Source organism: Corythoichthys intestinalis, chromosome 12 (assembly GCF_030265065.1).
Source record: "Corythoichthys intestinalis isolate RoL2023-P3 chromosome 12, ASM3026506v1, whole genome shotgun sequence".
Lineage (NCBI taxonomy): Eukaryota > Metazoa > Chordata > Actinopteri > Syngnathiformes > Syngnathidae > Corythoichthys > Corythoichthys intestinalis.
In genome coordinates, this window is record NC_080406.1 from 7,057,830 (window position 1) to 7,082,349 (window position 24,520).

At 37.4% G+C, this 24,520-nt stretch overlaps 1 protein-coding gene across 1 annotated transcript in view; it reads left to right on the forward strand.

Moving 5' to 3' along the window:
* The window catches only part of dcbld2 (discoidin, CUB and LCCL domain containing 2), a 53,750-nt gene that overhangs the window by 18,387 nt on the left and 10,843 nt on the right, over nt 1-24,520 (forward strand). The window contains exons 6-10 of the mRNA XM_057852413.1: nt 11,949-12,082; nt 12,179-12,219; nt 12,301-12,516; nt 15,126-15,250; nt 21,587-21,734. Of these exons, the coding sequence (XP_057708396.1) occupies nt 11,949-12,082; nt 12,179-12,219; nt 12,301-12,516; nt 15,126-15,250; nt 21,587-21,734 (664 nt within the window). The remainder of the gene's footprint in view (nt 1-11,948; nt 12,083-12,178; nt 12,220-12,300; nt 12,517-15,125; nt 15,251-21,586; nt 21,735-24,520) is intronic.

The window sequence follows — 24,520 nt, forward strand, 5'->3', positions numbered from 1 at the left end:
TTAACAAAGCTAATACCGTATCTTTATAGTCACTTACGTCAATGTCGGTGTTCACAAAACTTAAAATCTTGGCTGGTATTACCGTTTAACATGTACTCGTCCACCATTTTGAAGTATAGGCCCATACATGAAAAATATCGAGGGAAAAAAAAACACTTATTTTTCCTCTTCTGCTTCCTCGGTGGTGTTTGTAACTGGCAGCCATCTTGGGAATTGGAAACTAAATCTCAAAGAGTACATATTTGGCAGCATCAGCTTATTATTTCTTCGTACTAGGAGAAACAGATGCTTGCATTTTAATGCAGTATCTGGTCCTAATGTACTTCTAAGAGTAGTTTTACCACACCATACTTTTTACTTTGAAATGAGTAGATTTGTAAAGAGGAAACGCTACTCTTAAGCCTGAGTTATGCTTCTGCGTTGCATTGACGGCGTAGCGAATACGGCGTCAATGAGCATTTGATAGTTCTGCGGCAAGGGAACGCGTTGCCCTTTAATTCACCGTCAAGCCACTAGAGGGGTGCGGCGTTGTGTTTGTACGGTTTTGTTCCAGTTGCACAACAATGCCAACGGAGAAGGCAGCTCATCAACATTGAACAAGAAATGTTGATCATACAAATGTTGAGGAGCAGGCGATGCAGAAGACTGTTGCGGAGGTGGTCGTTAGCACAAGAATGTCAACGTTGGTGATTTCGCGCTGAACCGGAAACAACAGTCTGAGCGGACCAATCACAGTCCAGTTTTTATTTGGCACAGATAGACCACGGAAACCGGAGAGAGGATTGTTTTAATTTCATGGTAGGAATGAGGTCTGTGATTGGCTGCTACGAGGGCATTCATGCTAATTGGACAGATGATGTTTCATTTTTCTAGTCTTAATTTGATGATTTGTCTATATTGTGTTATATTGTATATTATATTTTTGGCCTAACATGGTAATAATACAGTGTAATAATGATAGTCAATATAGGAGACGTTTTGCTGAAAAAAAATATACTGTTGCTTCAGAAAAATCACATTGTAAGCAGTTACTCACAATGTTACTCTGTACTTGAGTATTCTATTCATCAAATACTTTAACTTGTACTTGAGTACATTTTTTGGATGAATACTTTTACTTTTGAAGTAATGCTACTAGGGCTGCGGCTATTTTAGTAGTCGATTAATCGATGCAATAGTTCAAATAATCGAGTAATCGGATAAGGATCATAGAATAAAAAAAAAAATAAATGGCGATCTAAGTACAACAAAAGAACAATTGGCTAACTTAAATAGCAAAAGTCTGCTAGCTTAAATGCTATGCAATGCTAACGTTTTTTATTTTTATTTTTTTAACAATGCTTTTAACTAGGGCTGTCAAAATTATCGCGTTAACGGGCGGTAATTAATTTTTAAAATTAATCACGTTAAAATATTTGACGCAATTAACGCACATGCCCCGCTCAAACAGATTAAAATGACAGCAGTGTAATGTCCGCTTGTTACTTGTTTTTTGGCGTTTGGCGCCCTCTGCTGGCGCTTGGGTCCAAAAGATTTTATGGGCTTCAGCACAATGAGTGAGCATGGTGTAATTATTGACATCAACAATGGCGAGCTACTAGTTTATTTTTTGATTAAAAATTTCTACAAACTTTATTAAAACGAAAACATTAAGAGGGGTTTTAATATAAAATTTCTATAACTTGCACTAACATTTATCTTTTAAGAACTACAAGTCTTTCTATCCATGGATCGCTTTAAGAGAATGTTAATAATGTTAATGCCATCTTGTTGATTTATTGTCTTAATAAACAAATACAGTACTTATGTACCGTATGTTGAATGTATATATCCGTCTTGTGTCTTATCTTTCCAATCCAACAATAATTTACAGAAAAATATGGCATATTTTATAGATGGTTTGAATTGCGATTAATTACGATTAATTAATTTTTAAGCTATAATTAACTTGATTAAAATTTTTAATCGTTTGACAGCCCTACTTTTAACACGGTTCAAACACATTTCCACAAAAAAGGCTAAAAATACCAATAAACTCAATTGCGAAATCATTAGTTCAAACAAAAACTTATGTTGGTCTTAACAGGGAGCAGCTGGATTCAGCCATGAGAAATGTGTTATGTCATATTCACTGTTGCCACCAGAGGGCAGTGTATCCACCTAAATAAATAAAACAAAATGCAAACTTTCAAAAAGAACAGTTTTAATGGCACATTAATTGAACGAATACTTGAAGCAGCAAAATTTAATTTGAATGTTTTTTAAATCGAATTACTCAAGTTAATTGATTAATCGTTGCAGCACTGAATACTATTCTTACTTGAGTAAAATATTTGGCTCCTCTACCCACCACTGCCCATTAGGCATATGGAAGAGGTGCCATCTTCAAAGGTCCAAATGAGGGTTGTTTTTTTTGACCTTGGTGCAGAGCTACTCTCCAATGAGCCCCATTATAGCCCCATGACCTTGTGGTCCATTTGAAGTGCCCTTTTTTGTGGTGTAAACCAGCCTATTCTTTTTGGTATCTGACTGTGCGGGGGCGCAATGATGTCACCACTACATGATTCGCACGAGAGAGGAGGGTTGTTGCCCGGCAACGGGAGGGACGAAGTGTTAAGTGGTGGCGGTGCTGGGCTTTGAGGGAGTGGGGCGCCCCTCAGGAACAGAGGAGGGACCGGGTCAGAGGGGTGAAACGGAGGTGAGATGATAATTTGGCCCCGAAGAAAAGAGCTCTTAATCCAGTGCAGCTGCAGCGTGTTCTTGGAGGGTGACTCAGTGCATCTGACATGCTGGACAACACCTCGCTGTCTGCTTGTCATATAGGGTGTGCGCTTGTGTGGGTGCGTATGAGTGTGCGTGCTCTTTGGCGCTTGTGCATCCCAGCATGATCATGTTATGATGATGAATGCAGAGGTCTGACAGGACTTTGTGTGAGTGGGAGCGTGCAGTAATCCACTTTATAGCGATACAGATTTTCTTGAGTGAAGTGCATTGTTTTCTAATTTTTCCATTGTGAAAAGTTATAAAAAGGCACCATATTTCGTAAGTTTGCAGCTATCGATTGATCGCTCAAGTAATCGATTCATCCATCAATTAGTTGGTTTGAATACTCGAGTAATCAGTTTAGGAACATTTAATGCATGGCAGAATAGATTTTATGAGATGTAAAACAAAGAAAGGCTTGCTAAGACTGCTTTCAAAAGAGCATTAAATGTGAATACAAAATGAAATTCCCGAGTGTTTTTTTTTTTAAACTATGCAGGATTGCACTTTCATTTCACAAGAGCAACAAATGCATTGAAAAATAAAATACCTAGGCTTAGGCAAGGCAAGGCAAATTTATTTATACAGCACAATTCAACACAAGGCAATTCAAAGTGCTTTACATCACATGAAGCTTCAGTCGGTATAAGAAAATGATTAAATAAGGATTGAAGTACAACAAAAGAACAATTGGATAACTTGCATAGCAAAAGTCCGCTAGCCCAAACGCTATAAAATGCTAACTTAATTTTTTTTTTCTTTTCTTTTTAACAAGGCTCTTAACAAATCTATTAAACACATATTCCAATGAAAAGCAGCTACCCTAATTTTCGGACTATAAGCCGCTACTTTTTTCCCTCATTTTGAATCCTGCGGCTTGTAGTCCAGTGTGGCTTATTTGTTGATTTATTTGGGCTAATAGGTAACACTTTATTTGACAGCAGCATCATAAGACTGTCATAAGAACATCATAATTATGACATGACACTATCATGGGCATTACTGAATGCTTATGACAGATGTCAATATGTGTCATATTATGTCACTAAATCCATTTATGTCCAGCTCAGATCTTTTACATCCATTCAAAAGTGAGATAATTTTCTGGATGACACTAACTGACATCTATTATAAGCATTCATTAATGCTTATGACAGTGTCATGTAATAATTATGACTGTCTTTTGACAGTATTATGGCACCACTATCCAAGAAAATGTTACCAAGTACTATAGCTAGCAATTAATGAAACAACTGGAACAGTAACTGAAGAAATAATTCTGTAGCGCCGCCATGCATGCTAGGAGGAATGTTGGATGACAACAGTGTTTAGAGCAGGAGGCAGCAGAGGTTGACTGTCTACCCCAAGGAAGCAGTGATGGCCAAATGAAGCTTTTGGTGACAATAAGGCTTTGCAGCCAATTGGTTCAAAGCTTAATGGTGGGTTATTTGGTCTCATGACAGTCTTACGGGGCCATTGTCAAATGAAGTGGTACCAGTTAATATCTTTTGGTGTAAATATCCCATAATACAATGAGGACAACTGCGGCTTATAGTCCAGTGCGGCTTATCTATGAACAAATGCCGTTTTCATGTCAAATTTGGTGGCTGGCGGCTTAGTCAGGTTCGCCTTATAGTCCAGAAATTACGGTAAATATACTTCTAAACTAAATTACAAATGGATAAAAAAAACAGGTTAGCTCAAACAAATCCATACAACCTTATGTTGGGGGCTCCAGCTGCTGCTTGTTATATCAGATGATATATGTCACATTCACTGTTGGCACTAGAGGGCAGTGTATGTACCCAAATCAATAAAACTAAATGCAAACACTTTCATTTTTTAAAAAAGTTTTTAAGGAGGAAAAAAAACGCAAACACTTTCAAAACAAACCATAACAATGCCACTCTTATTAAACGAACCCTCGAAGCGGCAAAATTTGATTTGAAGCTTTTATTCTAATCAAATTACTCAATTTAATCGATTAATTGTTGCAGCACTAATATTTTGTATATGAATTTTGCACATGTAGTCCAAGGTAGTCGAGTAAAAGTAGCTACTACTCAAAGTAATAAGTGCGGTGTGGGAAAACTACGATTAGAACTACATTTTTCCTCAAAAAGTTACTCATGTGCACGTAACGCAGTGGTGGATGCCGGTCTTTCAATGAGGAAAAGCTCAAAGTGTGTCCGGCTGCATTTGCTTTGTGACGGTAAAGCGGCTCAGCGGCAGCTGCTGCTCGGTAGGGAAAGAAACTAGAGTGCCAGAAGTCAAGTCCCCAAACACAAGCAGCTACAATAAAAACACCAGAAACAGAAGCTCAGAGTGGTTTTTACGTGTACATTGCACGATGTAAAACAGTATTTACTGTAATTTTCGGACTATTAGGCGCACCTGACTATAAGCCGCCACCCACCAAAATTGACGCTAAAACGACGTCTGTTCATAGAGAAGCCGCACTGGACTATAAGCCACAGCTGTGCTTACTGTATTATGGGATATTTACACCAAAAGATATTCACCGATAAGACTTTATTTGACAGCGGCATCATAAGACTGTCAAAAGACCAAATTAACCACCATGACGCTTGGAACCAATTGGCTGCAAAGCATCATTGCTTCAAGAAGCTTCATTTGGCCATCACTGCTCCCTTGGGGGAGACAGTCAACCTCTGCTGCCACCTGCTGTCAACACTGTTGTCGTCCAACATGTCTCCTAGCGTGCATTGCAGCACTATAGATGTAAAAAAAAAACAATCAAAGTTCATTATCTGTGCTAATTATTTCTTCAGTTACTGTTCCAGTTGTTTCATTAATTGCTAGTTATGGTATTTGGGGACACTATATTTGACAGTGGCGCCATAAGTCTGTCAAAAGACCATCATAATTATGACATGACACTGCCATGAGCACCAATGAATGCTTATGACAGATGCCATCTTGTGTCATCCGGCAAATAATCTCACTTTTGAATGGATGTAAAAAAAATCTGAGCTGGACAAAAATTAAGTTAGTGACATAATTTTCCGGATGACTATTTATTACATCTGTCATAAGCATTCAGTAATGCCCATGATAGTGTCATGTCATGATTATGACGGTCTTATGACAGTCTTATTATGCGGCTGTTAAATAAAGTGTTACCTGTTAACCCAAAAAAATCAACAAATAACCCACGCTAGACTATTACCCACAGGATTCAAAATGAGGGGAAAATTAGTGGCTTACAGTGCGAAAATTACCGTGTGAGTGTGTGTGTATATATATATATATATGTATGTATATATAAAGTGGGGCAAATAAATATTTAGTCAACCACCAATTGTGCAGGTTCTCCTACTTGAAAAGATTAGAGAGAGGCCTGTAATTGTCAACATGGGTAAACCTCAACGATGAGAGACAGAATGTGGAAAAAAAAACAGAAAATCACATTGTTTGATTTTTAAAGAATTTATTTCCCAATTAGAGTGGAAAAAAGTATTTGGTCACCTACAAACAAGCAAGATTTCTGGCTGTCAAAAAGGTCTAACTTCTTCTAAATAGGTCTAACGAGTTACCTGTATTAATGGCACCTGTTTTAACTCATTATCGGAATAAAAGACACCTGTCCACAAGCTCAGTCAGTCACACTCCAAACTCCACTGTGGCCACAAGACCAAAGAGCTGTCAAAGGACACCATAGACACAATTGTAGACCTGCACCAGGCTGGGAAGACTGAATCTGCAATAAGTAAAACGCTTGGTGTAAAGAAATCAACTGTGGTAGCAATCATTAGAAAATGGAAGACGAACTTTTGGTACTGACCAAATACTTATTTTCCACCATGATTTGCAAATAAATTCTTTAAAAGTCAAACGATGTGATTTTCTGTTTTTTTTTTTCACATTCTGTCATGGTTAAAGTCCTCTCTAATATTTTCAAGTGGGAGAACTTGTACAATTAGTGGTTGACTAAATACTCATTTGCCCCACTGTATATATATATTTTTTTGTTGAAGCGTCAAAATTATGGTGCGACAAAGAGTAAAGAAAATGGGAAGAGAATAAGAAACTAGATCAGAAAGCGAAAGCATGGTCTCTGAAGGGTGTCGTCCTGGACCGGAAACCTACTATTGTTTGGCGTTGCTAAGATGTCACCCAGTTTACGTCGTGTACACATTCCGCCCACGCCAAATGGTGTTCACTGGAAACATGGTGTAAGTGGTTTGCTCGGAAGTAAAGTGTGTGCCTGTGCTCATGGGAAATTTGAAGCGGTCATGAAATGAGTGTTGATTGCCTGCACCGTGCATGTAAATAAATACATGAGTGCAAACATGTTAGTCACTCCAGCGTCTTCCTATAACTAGTTGGCGGCAAATTCCAGTGGTAGGCCTTTTCCAGTCATAAAAAATCCCAGCTGTTCCCAGGAATGGCTTTTTTTATGTTTTGGTAGCGCGTTAGAGCTGGAATGCAGCCGGTGGGGTGATTCACTACCTGAGACACGAGCATTCTCGCCAAATTAAGGTGACATCATGCCGAATCATGGGTGCCGTAGTGTGAATGCAAAGTGTGCTTTAAATCACACGGTTAAAACTATGCTTGGGCAAATCATCTCTTTTGATTGCTACTAGTGTCAGAGCTGGAGACATTGAATTTGTAGGCTTCTATTATGTATTTTCCGGGGCACTTTTTCTTTACAAAGGCATTTTTATAATAATGTAAAATTGTGTATAAATACACAAATATTGCCAGTTCTTCTAAAATGCCCCCCCCCAAAATGCATCTTTTTACCCCCATCAGAAAAAAGGGAGGTAATTGTAAATAGCTCAGTTTAGATGTGGCAGAAAACACAGACAAGACTGAAAAAGCAGTTTGTACTCCTCTTTTAAAGAAACTGCTGTATTTCAAGCCAAAACAACTGTTATGTTTAATAGAACAATGTCTATATGCTGCCATAGCAGATTCATGGCGCATTAAGCCCCCGAACTATTTTTAATTTGTCCGTTTTACCCTGGAAACCTCTGTTTACAGACGTCGCGCAACCGTTTTTGTTTCAACCCAGCCACAAAACGAAGGTAATTAATTATATTTATTATTCAAAATGTCTGTCATTTTAAGCTTAGAATCATGAACTGATGTCTAATATTTCGTTTTTGGAAAAAAAAAAAAAACGACTTTGAAAAATTATTCACACGCATGTTTTAAACTTTTAAACAAATAACGTCTTAATGAAAAAAATGGTGTCTGTAAAAAAGTCAGATATCTACCTCATAACTATCGCTTAGTTATATTTTTTTGTTACTATCGCATTTTCTCCGATATATTAGATGATAAATAATCGATCCAAACAAAGAAAAAAAAAACGTTAAAAAGCGTGAAAAAATGAAAAGGAAAATCTTGATCACTCCTCGATGTCTGCGATTTCTGTATCGCGACCCTTGTTATATTACCATGTTTCACCCATAAAATCCCCAAAAAATCCAGCTGTGGCCAATCACAGCTGTGTCCTGACACTCAATGATACATGCTACATGGAGTTTTTGGATCAAAACAAGGTAAGTACGCGATAATATCTCGTTAAAGTCATGGCGTCTGTCATTTTTCTCTCGCGTGTTCTCACCTCCAAATAGGGTTTTGCTGTTTACAGGCATGAAAATCTCTCACCTTTCGGCGAAATTCGCCGTTTTGAAGTAAAAAAGGATGACCTACGTGAATCGTGTAGATCCGAGGAGAAAACTTTTTAAGGGGGGGGGGGGGGTCGTTTGTAGGCATGTGCCAGTTACCTTCACGGATTACCATGCTATGAAAACGTCGCGGTTACAAAACCACTAAAATTTTCCGTCATACAGTAGTACGTAGTCGTTATTTTTCATGTGTCGAAAATGCAGCCAGAATTAGCTTGGCGCGGCAGTGCTTACCCCTTCCCCTGTTTGATGCTGCGTGTGTCAGTGACGCTATTCCAGCAAACCCAAAAACAAGCACTCCAAACGCAAGGCGTAAATTCTTCAATTTATTGATCTCTCAAATCGTGGTAACTGAAATATACCAAATGAATACATTTAAAACGTTGTACACTCGTATTTTTCCACATGTGAGTAGCTTCAACAGTTTAGCTTCATGAAAAAGTTCGTCAAAAACAAAACATTTTCCTTTCAAATTCAATACACAAAGTTACTAAAAACTTACAAAGACGAATGATAGGCAAGGCTTAGCTAGGACAGCAACTTCATTGAGGTTAATCACAGCCGCTGAGAGAGAAACAAGTTTGTATGCGGGGAAGAAAAAAAAAAAAAGAGCGTCAAAGATCGCTAATTGCGACAGATGATCTTGTACTAAGCACAAATTCACATTCGCTGGAGGAGGTAAAGTATCACTCCCAATTGTTTTTAGATGAATGCATTTGCCAGCATATTGAATTTAGTGAGTAATGGTTTTCGTTTTCATATTTTGTGGTATGACAAAGTTACTGCCGTTCGTTGCAGCTTGCGTTGAACACTGCCGGAGCGTCCGGTGAAAAAATAGCTCCCGTTAAGGTAGCGTCAAGCTTGTGTATTTAACGGCAATATAAAAGCAGTGTTGTCAATAACGCGGTATCGTAATGCGTAACTAATCTGATTACTTTCTTTCAGTAAAGAACAATCTAACGCGTTCATTTTTCTAAATCAGTAATCTGAGTAAAATTACTTTCCTTGATACCTGTGCGTTACTATTTTGTTATTGCCCCATAATGTGTGTAGAATGAAGAATACTGTAGTCATGGGAGTGACATCACATGTCTCATTTTTTAATCGGGGATGGAACAAAAAGGGTCACGTGTATTACCATGATGCGTGAGCGCTGGGAGTTTGCGGCCAAAACAACATAGCCTTGCTACCTCGCCAGGATGCAATGAAATAGGCAGGAGATATACTACAAACGGCTGCATTTGCACACTGGAAACACAGCCATTACGTCACATTTTTGTCCAGTAAAGATAACAAAAATATCTCCGTGCGCTGCAAACTTTGCGCTGGCTCAAAAAGACTGTCCACCGCTTTAAGCATCCAATTCAAGCACCACAACAGGTAACACGACAGCCAGGACTTTTTGATACTGCTCGTGCTCAATCTTCGGTTCAAGCTCAGTTGTTGTTGAGGGTTTTGAAAGCTTAGGTTTAAAGAAATTCTAAATATCCATCTTGCCTCCTCAGCTGTAGTTTTGGCTAAGCAATGCAAACGGCTGTCTCTAAGGTTCTATAGTCACATGATCTGTTCGAAAAATCATTTGGACCCATTATGAAATACTTTGAATGATTCCTGTTCATTTTATTCATTTGTGTTGTTTGTTTTATTGCTCTAAAACTTTTATAGACAACATTTTAAGGGCCATATTCAATGGTCTTTATTTTAAAGGGGAAGTTCAGAATTTTTTACATTAGGCTTAATCTTTGAGTTAGCCGGGGTTTAATTAGTCGTTGGAAATGATTTGAACAAATTCTGTGCAGTTTGACAGTTATTTGTTAGTTTCAGGGCTCCGGAGTGGCTAAGCTAGCGCGAGTCAATGGTGGTTGAAATCAACTCCTTCAACTAATTAAACCCCCATTAACTCGAATATTAAGCCTTATGTGAAAAATTAAAATGGTCAAATTCGCCACATGTAGGACGTTTTGCCGACGGCGGACATTTTGGCAGAACGCCGGAACATATTTCCTCCACACCTTTCTCACCTTTTTAACCCCTGACCCATTTTCATGCCTGTGTTTAAAAAACATTTTTTTTTCTTTCCAATGGTGTATCACACATGCATATCGGACAATTTTGAAAGTTGACCAAATTGGGGGTCTCAGAGCGGAACTTAAGTCACCTGAGTGTTTCCCGCCATGTGGTTTTCCAATATAGGAGCAGACATTTTGGCATTAACATCTGAGCCCAATTGAATTCTGTTGCGAACTATACCAGTAAAGTTCAAACGGGGTTTATGCGGGTTATTAAAAAGCATTAAACTAAATGTTTGAGGCATTAAAAATTATGTAAACTTGACGATTAAAAAAAACTTTTTTTATAAATAAATTGAATTGATTCAAAACAAACCAGATTAAGCAACAATACAAAAAAAGAACAACAAAAAAAATACATTTTGATGTTGTCAGTTGTTTCAATTATTATTATTTTTAGTTACAGTGCATCAAAGACATTTTAATGTTATGCCATTTGAGAATTATTTTGTTGACGGTGTACTACCTCCAATAGCGTACCGCACGTAAAACATCACCTTTGCTCATTAATATTCATGACGCTAACGACTGTTGCTGGGGGGGTCAAACTCGCACTTGTCCCTCATTCTAGACACATGTTAAAAGTAGAGATGTGCTAATCGATCGGGTCCGATCACGTCATTTTCAAAGTATCGGAATCGGCAAAAAAATATCGGCCATGCCTTTTTTTTAATATATATATATTTTTTAATTAAATCGTTTTCTAATTGTATTTAACGTTACAGACATAATATGTTACACTCATCCAGAGTCTGAAGTTAAGGCTTAAGGTAGGGTTATCAAATTTATCCCGATAACGGCGGTAATTAATGTTTTAAATAATGTATCACGTTAAAATGTTTAACGCAATAATGCATGCGCTGCAAAACCCACTCACGCATTGTCGCGCTCAATCTGTAATGGCGCCGTTTTACCTATATAGAGAGATAAAAGGCAGCGTAAAATGAGTAGAATGAATTTTGACAGCCTTCGGAGCCTTTTTTTAATTAGCTAAAGCCTTACAATCCCTCTCCCTACTATTAGAAATATCGTGGGAAGCAAGGTAACAAATGATGTTTTTCCTTAACACCTTATATTATTTCCCACCGAAATGAATGTATCTTTTACCCCGAACAGAAAAAAGAGGAGGTAATTGTAAATAGCTCAGTTTAGATGCGGCTTTCCAATATACGAGCAGACATTTTGGCATTAACATCTGAGCCCATTTGAATTCTGTTGTGAACCCTAACCTGTCCATTTTGGAACAAATGTTTTAACTTTCAGGTGACTTTTATGCTCGTGAAAATACAGTCATCAAACCGATTCTTTCCAAAACTAGCCCATATTTTAATCAACCAGTACAATACATTGTCTCCTATCCAGTCTGGCAACATTGTTTTTGTATTGGCTCCTAAGTTTGATGAACTTCATGTGTTACGGACGTTCTTCAAGGTTTTTCTAATATTTTTCCTAGTCGTCTCCCTTGTGTCTGGCCGCCGTCCACGCTGGCGTGGTGTCCAACGCTGTGGGGGGAAGGATCCATGTGGTAAGCAGCAAAGGTATCCGGCACTACGAGGGCACACTGGCTAACAACGTCACATCCACTGGGTAAGATAAAACAGTAACATGGACTAAACAATTGACTGCACTGAAAACATGATAAAAATTTCATTCTCTACCACCCCTTTTTTGTTTGCCTAACAGAGGAACCCTTTCAAACAGTCTCTTCACCTTCAGGACAAATGGTAGATGTCACTCCACTTGAATGGTGTAAAAGGATAAACCAAGAAGCATTTGGTTGACTTTGTGTGTTTGACTGCGTTCAGGCTGCTATGGAACGCTAGGACTAGAGTCCGGCGGCGTGGCGGACATTCAGATCTCTGCGTCCTCTGTGTGGGAGTGGAACAATTCGGAGGGCCAGCACAGCTTGTGGGCGCCGTCGGGAGCGCGGCTAAAAAAGACGGGACTACCTTGGGCGCCCTCCCAGAGTGACCAACACCAGTGGTTGCAGGTGGACCTGAAAAGACAGATGAGGATCACAGGTATTGATTCAGGACACTTTACAAAGAGAAATACTTGTTACTAAAGATGTCCCGATCACGTTATTTCAAAGTATCGGAATCGGCAAAAAAATATCGGACATGACTTTTTTTTAATATATATTAGGGCTGTCAAACGATTAAAATTTTTAATCGAGTTAATTACAGCTTAAAAATTAATTAATCGTAATTAATCGCAATTAACCGCAATTCAAACCATCTATATATATATATATTTCTGTAAATTATTGTTGGAATGGAAAGATAAGACACAAGATGTATATCTACATTCAACATACGGCACATAAGGACTGTATTTGTTTATTATAACAATAAATCAACAAGATGGCATTGACATTAAAGCGATCCATGGATACAAAGACTTGTAGTTCTTAAAAGAAAATTGTTAGTACAAGTTATAGAAATTTTATATTAAAACCCCTCTTAATGTTTTCGTCTTAATAAAATTTGTAAAATTTTCAATCAAAAAATAAACTAGTAGCCCGCCATTGTTGATGTCAATAATAACATACACAATGCTCATTAGTGCTGAAGCCTATAAAATCAGTCGCACCCAAGCGCCAGCAGAGGGCGGCAAAACTCCATAAAACACAAGTAACAAATGAGCGTTTCTCTGTACTGTCATTTAAATGTGTCTGAGCGTGGCATCTGCGTCAATTGCGTCAAATATTTTAACGTGATTAATTTTAAAAATTAATTAACGCCTGTTAACACGATAATTTTGACAGCCCTAATATATATATATATATATATATATATATATATATATATATATATATATATATGTATTTTTTAAATTAAATCGTTTTCTAATAGTATTTAATGTTACAGACAAAATGTCTTACACTCATCCAGAGTCTTTAGTTTTGGCTTAAAGTAGGGCTATGAAGTTAATCGTGTTAAAGGCGGTAATTATTATTTTTTAATTACGTTAAAATATTTAGCAAAAATTAACGCATGCGCTGCATGACCTACTCACGCATTGTCGCGTTCAATCTATAATGGCGCCGTTTTACCTACATATAGAGCTAAAAGGCATTGTAAGAAGAGTAGAGTGAATTTTGGCAGTCTTTGGAGCATTTTTTTAATTGGCTAAAGCCTTACAATCCCTCTCTCAACAATTAGAAATATCGTGGGAAGCAATGTGGCGAAGCAAGGTAGTAGTTGATCTTCTTAACACCCTATGTTATTTCCCAACGCAGAGAAGATATATCAATTGGTGCCACTACGCACAGTCATGGTTGCACTTCCCATCATGCATTTGGGCAGAACAGTTAAATGGCTACAGTATCATTTACTGAAAGCTCAACAAATACACTAGATGGCAATATTTAGTCACAATATACAGAGTCACATTTATCCTTTAAGAATTACAAGTCTATCCGTGGATCCCTCTCACAGAAAGAATGTTACTAATGTAAATGCCATCTTGAGGATTTATTGTCTTGAAGAACTACAAGTTTTTCTATCCATGGATCGCTTTAAGAGAATGTTAATAATGTTGATGGCATCTTTTTGATTTACTGTTATAATAAACAAATACAGTACTTATGTACTGTATGTTGAATGTATATATTCGTCCGAGTTTTTTTTTTTCATTTTTTTCTTAATGGATTGCCAAACTGTATATGATCGGGAAAAATTATCGGGAATGATTGGAATTGAATCGGGAGCATAAACAAAGCAATCGGATCGGGAAATATCGGGATCGGCAGATATTCAAACGAAAACGATCGGATCGGAAGCAAAAAAACATGATCGGAACAACCCTGCTTGTTGCACGATTTAATAGTAATGTCAATCACATAATTTTCAAACTACAGGTAGTCCTCGGGTTACGACATACTCGACTTACGAGATTTCGACTTTACGACCCTGGAGTTTTTTAGTCACATAAACAGTACCTTATTGTACCTCAAAGTATCTTTTTTTACCTTACTTTATTAATATGCCATGTTCTGTACATACTAAATGGGAAGTTGTTTAGCTTTACAGACATCAAACAAGGCAATTGCGCTTTTTACTTCCTTCACTTTTGACAATTTGCAAAGCTGTAACACACACCCGTACACTTATGGTCAAAACGGCACGCATTTTCACAATAAAACACTTAAAACAATTGTTCAAACGTCCATCTAGTCTGATCAATATGTAAATTTAGTAGATTAAATTAGCTTAATTTGCCTAACAAAAGTCCGCTAGCTTAAATGCTATGAATGCTAATGTTAGTTACAATTTTCATAGCAAATCACTCACACATTCTGTAATTTTCGGACTATAAGCCGCTACTTTTTTCCTTCATTCTGATTCCTGCGGTTTATAGTCCAGTGCGGCTTTGTTGTTTGTTAATTTATTTGGGTGATTAGGTAACACTTTATTTGACAGCAGCATCATTAGACTAGAATTTAGAAAATGGCGCAAGATATAATCCACTGAGAAACTACTATTGGTTGTCTGCTAATCTGTCCCTATAACTGCAATACTTTATTATCCGACATGGTTGCCAGGGGCATTTATTTACCCAACGATGAAGAGTACTTTAATCAGAATAAATATCGAAAATTCTTATTTTTTCCTGTTGTTCCCTGAAGGCATCACCACCACCGGCTCTACTCTGAGGGAGTACCCGTACTACGTGGCGGCGTACCGCATCCTCTACAGTCACAACGGCCAGCGCTGGTTCAGCTACAAGGAGGCCAACACCACACAAGACATGGTAACACACATCTGGCAAACTTGGAAATTGACTTAAAGGACATAAGCGTCAATATTAAACAGATGATCCGAATCGATCTGTCAAATTGGATTGGACGTGTATTAAGCCTGTCGCAATATGCAATAATTCCATTTATCGCGTGATAAATAAAAATGAAGGCGGTTAATTTTCCGCTACGATTTATCGCCTCGCGTGCACGTGCGTGCGGCAGACGTGCTGTTAAAAGTTCGGATTCTTCGTTACCAACTGCGTAAAATGCATCTTCGTTCCAGGTCCGGCAAAAACTAGCGCCGGAGCCAATCGTTCCAATATATCCTATTGTTCACCGGCCGCGTCAGTCCTCCAGAGTGACTGTGGACCATCTATGGCGCGCCGGTGTTGCTGTCGTGTGGGCGCTCCCGTCAGGAGTGACATTTCGCGCGGGGCGGCTATTTTTCCGGCACAACGCCGGATATTTACAACGAAGTCCGCCAAAACATTGTTACCAACTTGGCTGCTACGAACAACCTTGCTTTGACAACGAACAGCTGCTTCAAACTCGTCCTGTTTATGAAAGTCGATTGTCATATGCAATGAGCAGACATGACTTCAGCGGCGCACTTTTTTAATGCGCGCACACACTAGATATCATGAAATGGCAAACTAGATGTGCTATGTCCCATCCCATTGGCTACGTGAGCCCAGAGTGATTATCGGACACGTAGTCCATATACTACATCATTGAATAAACTGTCATGACTGAATGGAAGTTAAGAAGGCCAAATCAATCCATACCAGTGACTATAGATAATGTTGCAAATATTGTTAATTCAGTACGTGACACAGATGGATTCGGACCACAAATAGGATGTCTTGCTCATGTAGTAAACCTAGCTGCTAAGAGAGCTGTAGCAATCAATCAACAGTGTGCCCTGCCTCACTTTACAAACAGTAAAGATTGTTCTAAGCACTTTTATACAATTGTTTTTCAGATCAGTAAGAAGTAAGCACATAAATATTATGCACTAAAATGCATGTTTATATGATGGCAATTTAATTTTTGCTCGTTAGCAAAAAAAAAACAAAAAAAAAAAACAAAAAAAAAACGAAACAAAAAATATAATTGTTTAGTCAATTTTTTACAGAGCATTAAATGTATTGAATCGGATCGAAAATCGTGTCTCCCGTATCAAAAATCGTACCGAACCATGACTTAACTGTATCGTTGCATCCCTAAGGAACACCCTTGCAGAAGCTATGACAGGGAAAGTTTTCATTTGCCTAAATTTTGCTTAAGTTATTAAATGATTTTTTTTTTTTTTTTTAAACACATTTTATTTATTCTGTGTTTTCTGCGTGGTATCAATATTGTTGTTTTTTACTTAAGAGGCATGGTCTATTGTTTTTAGTTGTGATTTCTTAAAAAGTATTTTTGAATTTAAGGGTAAATATTTATCGCGTTTAAATGGGTGTACTTGATCTATTAATATATACTGTATTCTCACTGTGTTATTGTAAATTGGTTAAAAAAAAAATTGGGGGCGCGCAATAATATCGCAATAATTTATGAGAATAATTATCGCACACTAAAATTTGTTATCGCGACAGGTCTAACGTCTTTCGACGTCAATGGCAGTGAAACATGATCACTCTGCCAACCTTCCCAGTTGATTTGGATTTGTTGTTTATAACTCAATGGCGATGAATGAATAAAAGGCTACAAGTAACGAACTAATCCAGAGGTATAAAGATATTTCAAAATATATTTGGGCTGTCAAAATTATCGCGTTAACAGGCGGTAATTAAATTTTTTAATTAATCATGTTAAAATATTTGACGTAATTAACGCACATGCCCCGCTCAAACAGATTAAAATGACAGCACAGTGCAATGTCCACTTGTTACTTTTGTTGTTTTTTTTTAGTTTTACAATACAATTAGAAAACGATTTAATTGAAAAAAAAAAATATATATATATATATATATATATTAGGGCTGTCAAAATTATCGCGTTAACGGGCGTTAATTAATTTTAAAAATTCATCACGTTAAAATATTTGACGCAATTAACACAGATGCCCCGCTCAGACACATTTAAATGACGGTACAGTGAAACGCTCATTTGTTAATTGTGTTTTATGGAGTTTTGCCGCCCTCTGCTGGCGCTTGGGTACGACTGATTTTATGGGCTTTAGCACCCATGAGCATTGTGTAATTATTGACATCACTACTACGCAACTAGTTTATTTTTTGATTGAAAATTTTACAAATTTTATTCAAACGAAAACATTGAGAAGGGTTTTAATATAAAATTTCTATAACTTGTACTAACATTTATCTTTTAAGAACTACAAGTCTTTCTATCCATGGATCTCTTTTAACAGAATGTTAATAATGTTAATGCCATCTTGTTGATTTATTGTTATAATAAACAAATACAGTACTTATGTACCGTATGTTGAATGTATATATCCATCTTGTCTTATCTTTCCATTCCAACAATAATTTACAGAAAAATATGGAATATTTTATAGATGGTTTGAATTGCGATTAATTATGATTCATTAATTTTTAAGCTGTAATTAACTCGATTAAAAATTTTAATCGTTTGACAGCCCTAAAATATATATTCATATTTACGCTACTGAAATAACTTTTCAGAAAAGAACATTTCCATTGACAGCAAAAAAGTCAATAAAATCACAACAAACATAGCTATTTATCACATTTAAAAAAAATTATACTAAATTAAAGTTTCCTACAATAATTTCAACATGTTTTAACCCCTGAGCTAAATTGAGAGGAAGTGTTTAAGTGACTAACTCCATCTAGTGTTCAACCTTAGAAGTGCATAGCAATAGGCTGAACTGAAGCTTCTTGTGTGGGACATATTCAATGATATCGTCTTAATTTTGCTTCGGGACAATAAAATCTGGGCAGCGGGGCGCAGTTTGCTCTAAGGGTGTGGCAATATATTGAAAATGTGATTATATCACGATACTTTGTAGCCTAAAAGGTTATCGATATGTTCCCACCAATAATCGATATTCAAAGAGCTTCCCTGTTTCTTTAGAAAAGAAAAAAGGAACAAACAGGTTTTTACCAGTTAGCTCACTTGACATCGAATTCATTTTGACTTGATTGGACGTCTAGCGACGTCAGTATCACTGAAACCAGAGCGTTCACAGCCAATCTTTCTTTGGCATTTACAGGTTACTTCCCGTTGATCATCAGTCACTTCCGATTAATGCTGCAACAATTAATCAATTAAATTGAGTAATTCGATTAGAAAAAAGCTTGGAATCCAATTTTGCTGCTTTGATGATTCGTTTAATTAGACTTGCGTTGTAATGATTTGTTTGAATGTCTTTGCATTTGAATTTCTTGAATTGGGTGTATACTGCACTTTAGTTGCAACAGTGAATGTGACATAATTCATTTAACATGACTGAATCCAGCTCCTCCCTGTTAAGACCAACATCAAGTTTTGGAGCTAATGTTTTTTTATGCGTTGGTAATTTAGTTTATAGTAGGGCTGTCAAACGATTAAAAATTTTAATCGAGTTAATTAAAGCTTAAAAATTAATTAATCGCAATTAATCGCAATTCAAACCATCTATAAAATATGCCGTATTTTTCTGTAAATTATTGTTGGAATGGAAAGATAAGACACAAGATGAATATATACATTCAACATGCGGTACATAAGGACTCTATTTGTTTATTATAACAATAAATCAGCAAGATGGCGTTAACATTATTAACATTCTGTTAAAGCGATCAATGGATAGAAAGACTTGTAGTTCTTAAAAGATAAATGTTAGTACAAGTTATAGAAATTTTGTATTAAAACCCCCTTAATGTTTTCGTTTTAATAAAATTTGTAAAAATTTCAATCAAAAAATAAACTAGTAGCCTGCCATTGTTGATGTCAATAATTACACAATGCTCATGGCTGCTGAAGCCTATAAAATCAGTCGCACCGAAGCGCCAGCAGAGGGCGGCAAGCTCCATAAAACACAATTAACATGTGGGCATTTCAGTATACTGTCATTTCAATCTGTCTGAGCGGGGCATGTGCGTTAATTGCGTCAAATATTATAACGTGATTAATTTAAAAAATTTATTACTGCCCATTAACGCGTTAATTTTGACAGCCCTGGTTACATTACGTCAGAAACTCGTTCGGTATGCCTCCGTTCCGAACCGAGCACCACGTACCGAAACTGTTCAATACAAATACATGTACCGTTACACCCTTAGTGTTTAAACGATTTTTTTAAGAGCATTGAAAAAAAAAAAAAAAGAAGTTAGCTTTTTATAGCATTTAAGCTAGCAGATTTTTGCTATGCAAGTTACCAGTTTTTTCTTTTGCTGTGTTTAGATCTCCATTTATTTATTTTTTTTACCGTTTGAGGCTAAGCTCAGGTATTTTAAATATTTATTTTGTATTCACATGTAATGCTCTTTTGAAAGTGCAATCTTAGCAAGCCTTTGTCTTTCATCTCCTAAAATTCATTCTGCAACGCATTAAATGTTACTAATCCGATTACTCCATTTTGTGAACTAACTAGTTGAGACTATTAATCGATGACTAAAATAATTGATAGTTGCAGCCCTACTTCCTATTTATTCCTGAGTCAGTAACCCAAGGAAGTGACCTGTAAATGTCCTAAAATGAATAGGAAGTGACCGAAAATTAACAGAAATGACGTGAAATGCCCCAAAATGAACTCGTTGCTTGACATTGGGTGTCACGGACGGCCAAGGATGTCCAATCTGTTGCGGTGGCAGCGAATAAACATCCGTTTAATCCAGTGCTTCTCAGTTATTTTCTGTCACGCCCCCCCAAGGAAGACGTAAATGTTTCGCGCCCCCCCAAACTCTCTGCCGCCACTGTAAATAGTATCATTTGTCTATAAAATTACTATTATAAATACGCATCTGCCTAACATTGTGTCCTTTTTTTCTAATAAAGAAAAAAAGTAACATAGATCAACTTATAATAAAGTATAACTTTATTATAAACATTGTTTTGTTTGTAACAGAGAAGACTTGATGTGCATCAATTTGCCTGAATTAAAAAAAAAAATTCACATCCAAACTGTAAAAATACACTCAAGGTACATTTTTGACCATTTGATACAGAAAAATAAAATGTAATAAAATCAGTAAATAATACCAAATTAAAATTGATTAGAAACATTCACTCATGAGGACAATGTGCCAAAAAATTTGACCGAAAAAACAAATCTGAATAAAAGGGGGGGGGAAAAGTGTCCTTGGACAGGACAGTTTTTATTTTTGCTGCTCACAGTATTTACCTCCTTTGCAATGATGTGGAGTTATTTTTCAATTAGCATGCTAACAATGCTCACTGGCTTACTGATAGAACACTGACAAAGCAGGACGATTGTTGGCAATATACTGTAGGCACGTTTTCACTGAAAAAATCAAGCGGCTTAACAATGATTGATTTGGCTTCTTGCTATCTGCTATAATTATTTTTAGACACAGTAAACAGTGGTCTTTCATCATCACCCACTGTATTAAAAGTCAAAGCTTAAAGGCAAACGGCTCGAAAAAAAGCGCATTCACGGCGGCCGAGGTAGAACCGTAGGTGAGGGCAGTCGTCGTGACGATCCCAAGCCGAAAATGGCACTTCTCGGGCGGCGACGTGAGAACCGGACAAGACAGTGGGTCGCTGCGTGAGTGAGTCCGGTCGGAAAACGGCTTTCGAAAACGGCGGTGGCACACTGCTCTTCATATCTGTTGTCTGTGTGTGCTGAGTGCTCTTCCTTAGTTCAAAAATACTGCGCGCACTCTGAAAATGAGAGCGCCACTGCCACCTACTGAGTGGATGTGCAAGTACACTTTATTCCAGTACGGCAAAAAAAAAAAAAAAAAACGCATAAAACATGTTCCCCGAGGTCACATGCGCCCCCCCTGGCATTGCTCTGCGCCCCCCCAGGGGGGCGCGCCCCACTATTTGAGAAGTACTGGTTTAATCGCTGCCACCCTCCCACTTCAAAGGGATTGGACGTCTACTAGTGATGACCTCACAGCAGAAGGATGAAAATACCTTGTTTTTCTTTTTATTAGTTGTTTAGTAGAACATCCTAAAATGATTTCCTGACCCATGTATCGAAAATCCCAGCTCTTGATGGCTGCACACTTAGCTCTGTCGCCATAGTAACGGGTCTTGACTGAGGGATGTTTATCTCAGGAAGGAAGTGGTTTGAGGAGAGTGCTGGGGTGACGACTCTGCTTTAATAATAGATGCGGAGTGAGTGGTACGTTTTAGGAACATCGTCATGGGGAGTTTTGAGACTTTGTCTTTTTTTGTTGGAATTGCAGGTTTTCCAAGGCAACATTAACTACCTGCACGAGGTAAGGAATAATTTCATTCCCCCCATGGAGGCACGCTACGTGAGGATAAACCCAACTTGGTGGCACCAGAGGATTGCCATCAAGGTGGAGCTGCTGGGATGCCAAGTGCCGACAGGTGAGCAAGCTTTAGTTTAGTTACAGTAGTACAGTGGCAATTTAGTCACAATACACAAACTCACATTTATCCTTTAAGAATTACAAGTCTTTCTATCCGTGGATCCCTTTCACAGAAAGAATGTTAACAATGTTAATGCCATCTTGTGGATTTATTGTTATAATAAACAAATACAGTACTTATGTACAGTATGTTGAATGTATATATCCGTCTTGTCCAGAGGTTGCGCTAGAGCAGGGCGGTAAACCGAAAATTTACCGTCACCGAAATTCTTAACGATGACCGACATAATTTTGACCATGTCGGTAAATTTGGTAAATTAATAAAACAAGAAAATATAGGCTTTTCATCCCGCTTTGATTCTGTGTTGTTCGTCTATGTTCATTCCCCTTTAAGAAAGCAGTGAATGTGCTTACGTAGGGAGTCACGTGATCATCAGGAAGCCAATCAAACAAACGCCCGGTAAGCTAACGCTAGCAGCTAACGCTACAAGCAAAACGTGATGGAGTGTGGCTTAAGGGAGGTTCACCAAACTTTCAACCGACATTTAGTTGACTCTTGGTGGCATCCAGACGGGCTTTCACCCGCTGTCCTCCTTTGTTCTCACGATTTCCGGAGATGGTGCTTTCAGTGCTTTCTACTGGTAGCCAGGCTAACGCTAGCTAGCGGCTAACGCTACAAATGAACTAGGGCTGCAGCTATCGAATATTTTAGTAATCGAGTAATCGACTGAAAATTCTATCGATTAATCGAGTAATCGGATAAAACAAATATATTTTTAGGTGAAGAGCAATTATAAATATACATGAGAAAACAAGACATTTCATCTAATTTTGAACCATTTTCAGTCAATCAATGTCTTTATTTTCGATGTATATTGTTGAAAACAGCCAACAATTGCATCTCAGATGTAACTAGAATTTAAAAAAAAAAAAAAAAAGACTAATTCACTGCTTTCACTCAAAAAACTTTAGATCTTATTACAAAATATATATATATATATATATATATATCTCACCTAAAAATGCCGTTACGCTTGATAACACACATCACTTAAAAGTTTGGATTTTTTCCCACGTCTTTCAATTGAATTTCTCTTTGTGTCAAGCCATTTTTAAGTTCTAGTCAAGTTTTAAGTTAGTCTAAACTGTAAGTCCTGATAGGATTTTGAGTTTTTGCAGTGTTCAAAATAAATGTATGATACAGGCTGTATTGGAGCACATTAGCACCAGTGCTACTTGGTGTTTTATCCAGCAATGACTACTGAGCTAAAATTGATAGTTAGCATGATTAAGTTTTTATTTTACACCCTCATCACTCCACAATGCTATGTTATGTTAAAGCCTGTATGTAAGACACGTTAGCCAAGCATCGACAGTGGTCATAATTAATAGAAACCTAGCCCTCCGCAGGGCTAACGTGACTTCAGAACAGGAACGTTAATCTTATTTATTAGCGCTTAGCGCTCTTTATTAGCGCTTAGCGCTCTACTGCTTTAAGATGGCGGCTGTTTACTAGAGCTGCCCAGACGCGGCCGAGTCTGTCATTTAGCATCTAGTTCAACATACATGTGATCTCTATGAGACGCTACCTGTACCAACGTAGCATCGTGCGGGCTAGTATTTAGCAACGTCGGCGTCGTTTGTGGCGGCTGTCGGCTGCAGTAAGTTTTTTTTTTTCCCCCTTCTTCCTCTCCGCACGTGACAGCGCGTTGTCCCGCATTAAAAGTAGTCCGACCAAAACGTGATGCTTAGAGCTGTCAAAATAAACGATTACTCGAGGTGAATAAAATTACTCGGATCAGTTTTTAAACTCGAGTTACTCGAGTTGCTCGAGTACTCGTTTCAGCTCTAAAATGAACGTTATGGAGTCGGATAGCGGCTCTAACCTTGTCGAAACGGCTGAACTTAATGAGTGGATTGGGCACGGACTGCATCTAGCAATTACTATGTGGCGTTATTTTGTATCTGTCTGTGTGTGATTCCTCTGATAGCTTTTGTGATGGTAAAGCATTCAGCATAAAGTACAATCCAATGGCGAAACTTATAATGACCGAGAAATGGCCCTAGCTATTTTTATTGTACGTGTGTTTATTAAAAAATGCACTGGGGGGAAAAAAACCCTTAAACCATAAAGTAAACACTTGTATTTAATAATTATGTCACAGCAGCCATTAACAATAAGTTGTCTTTTTGAAGTGTATTGTTCAAGCTGCAAGTCATTTGTGTTACAATTACATGTTTGCACAGGCATATTGATTTTGACAATGTACATTGTTCAAGTCATACACGCTGTTTTAAATGTTCATACTTGAATTCTTATTGCTTACAATACATTTTTATAAACTTAATGTTTAGACTGCATGTACAATTGTTAAATACAGTATATCAAATTGAATGCTGGTAAATAAATCAACAAGAAATAGTTAATCTGTATTTCATGCATTGATTCAGATTTTCAAATTATATAACAGTCCGCTTGGGCGAATTTATCGTCATGTATCGTTATCGAGATAAATCTGCTCAATTTATCGTGATACATGTTTAAGGCCATATCGCCCAGCCCTAGGTTGCGCTAGACATTTTCGTTGTCTGTCATTTTGACTGACAGGGTCATAAAAATCCGGTCAGTCTATTTTTACCCATGACTTAAATTTTTTAAATGATAATGATGACATATTCAATAGTATTTAGTTTTCATTCATTTTTAATTAATATTGTAACGCTTGCTTGGCGGCGAAAAATTAGACACGGAAGTCGTGGTATTTTTCTCCCTTTTTACTCTGC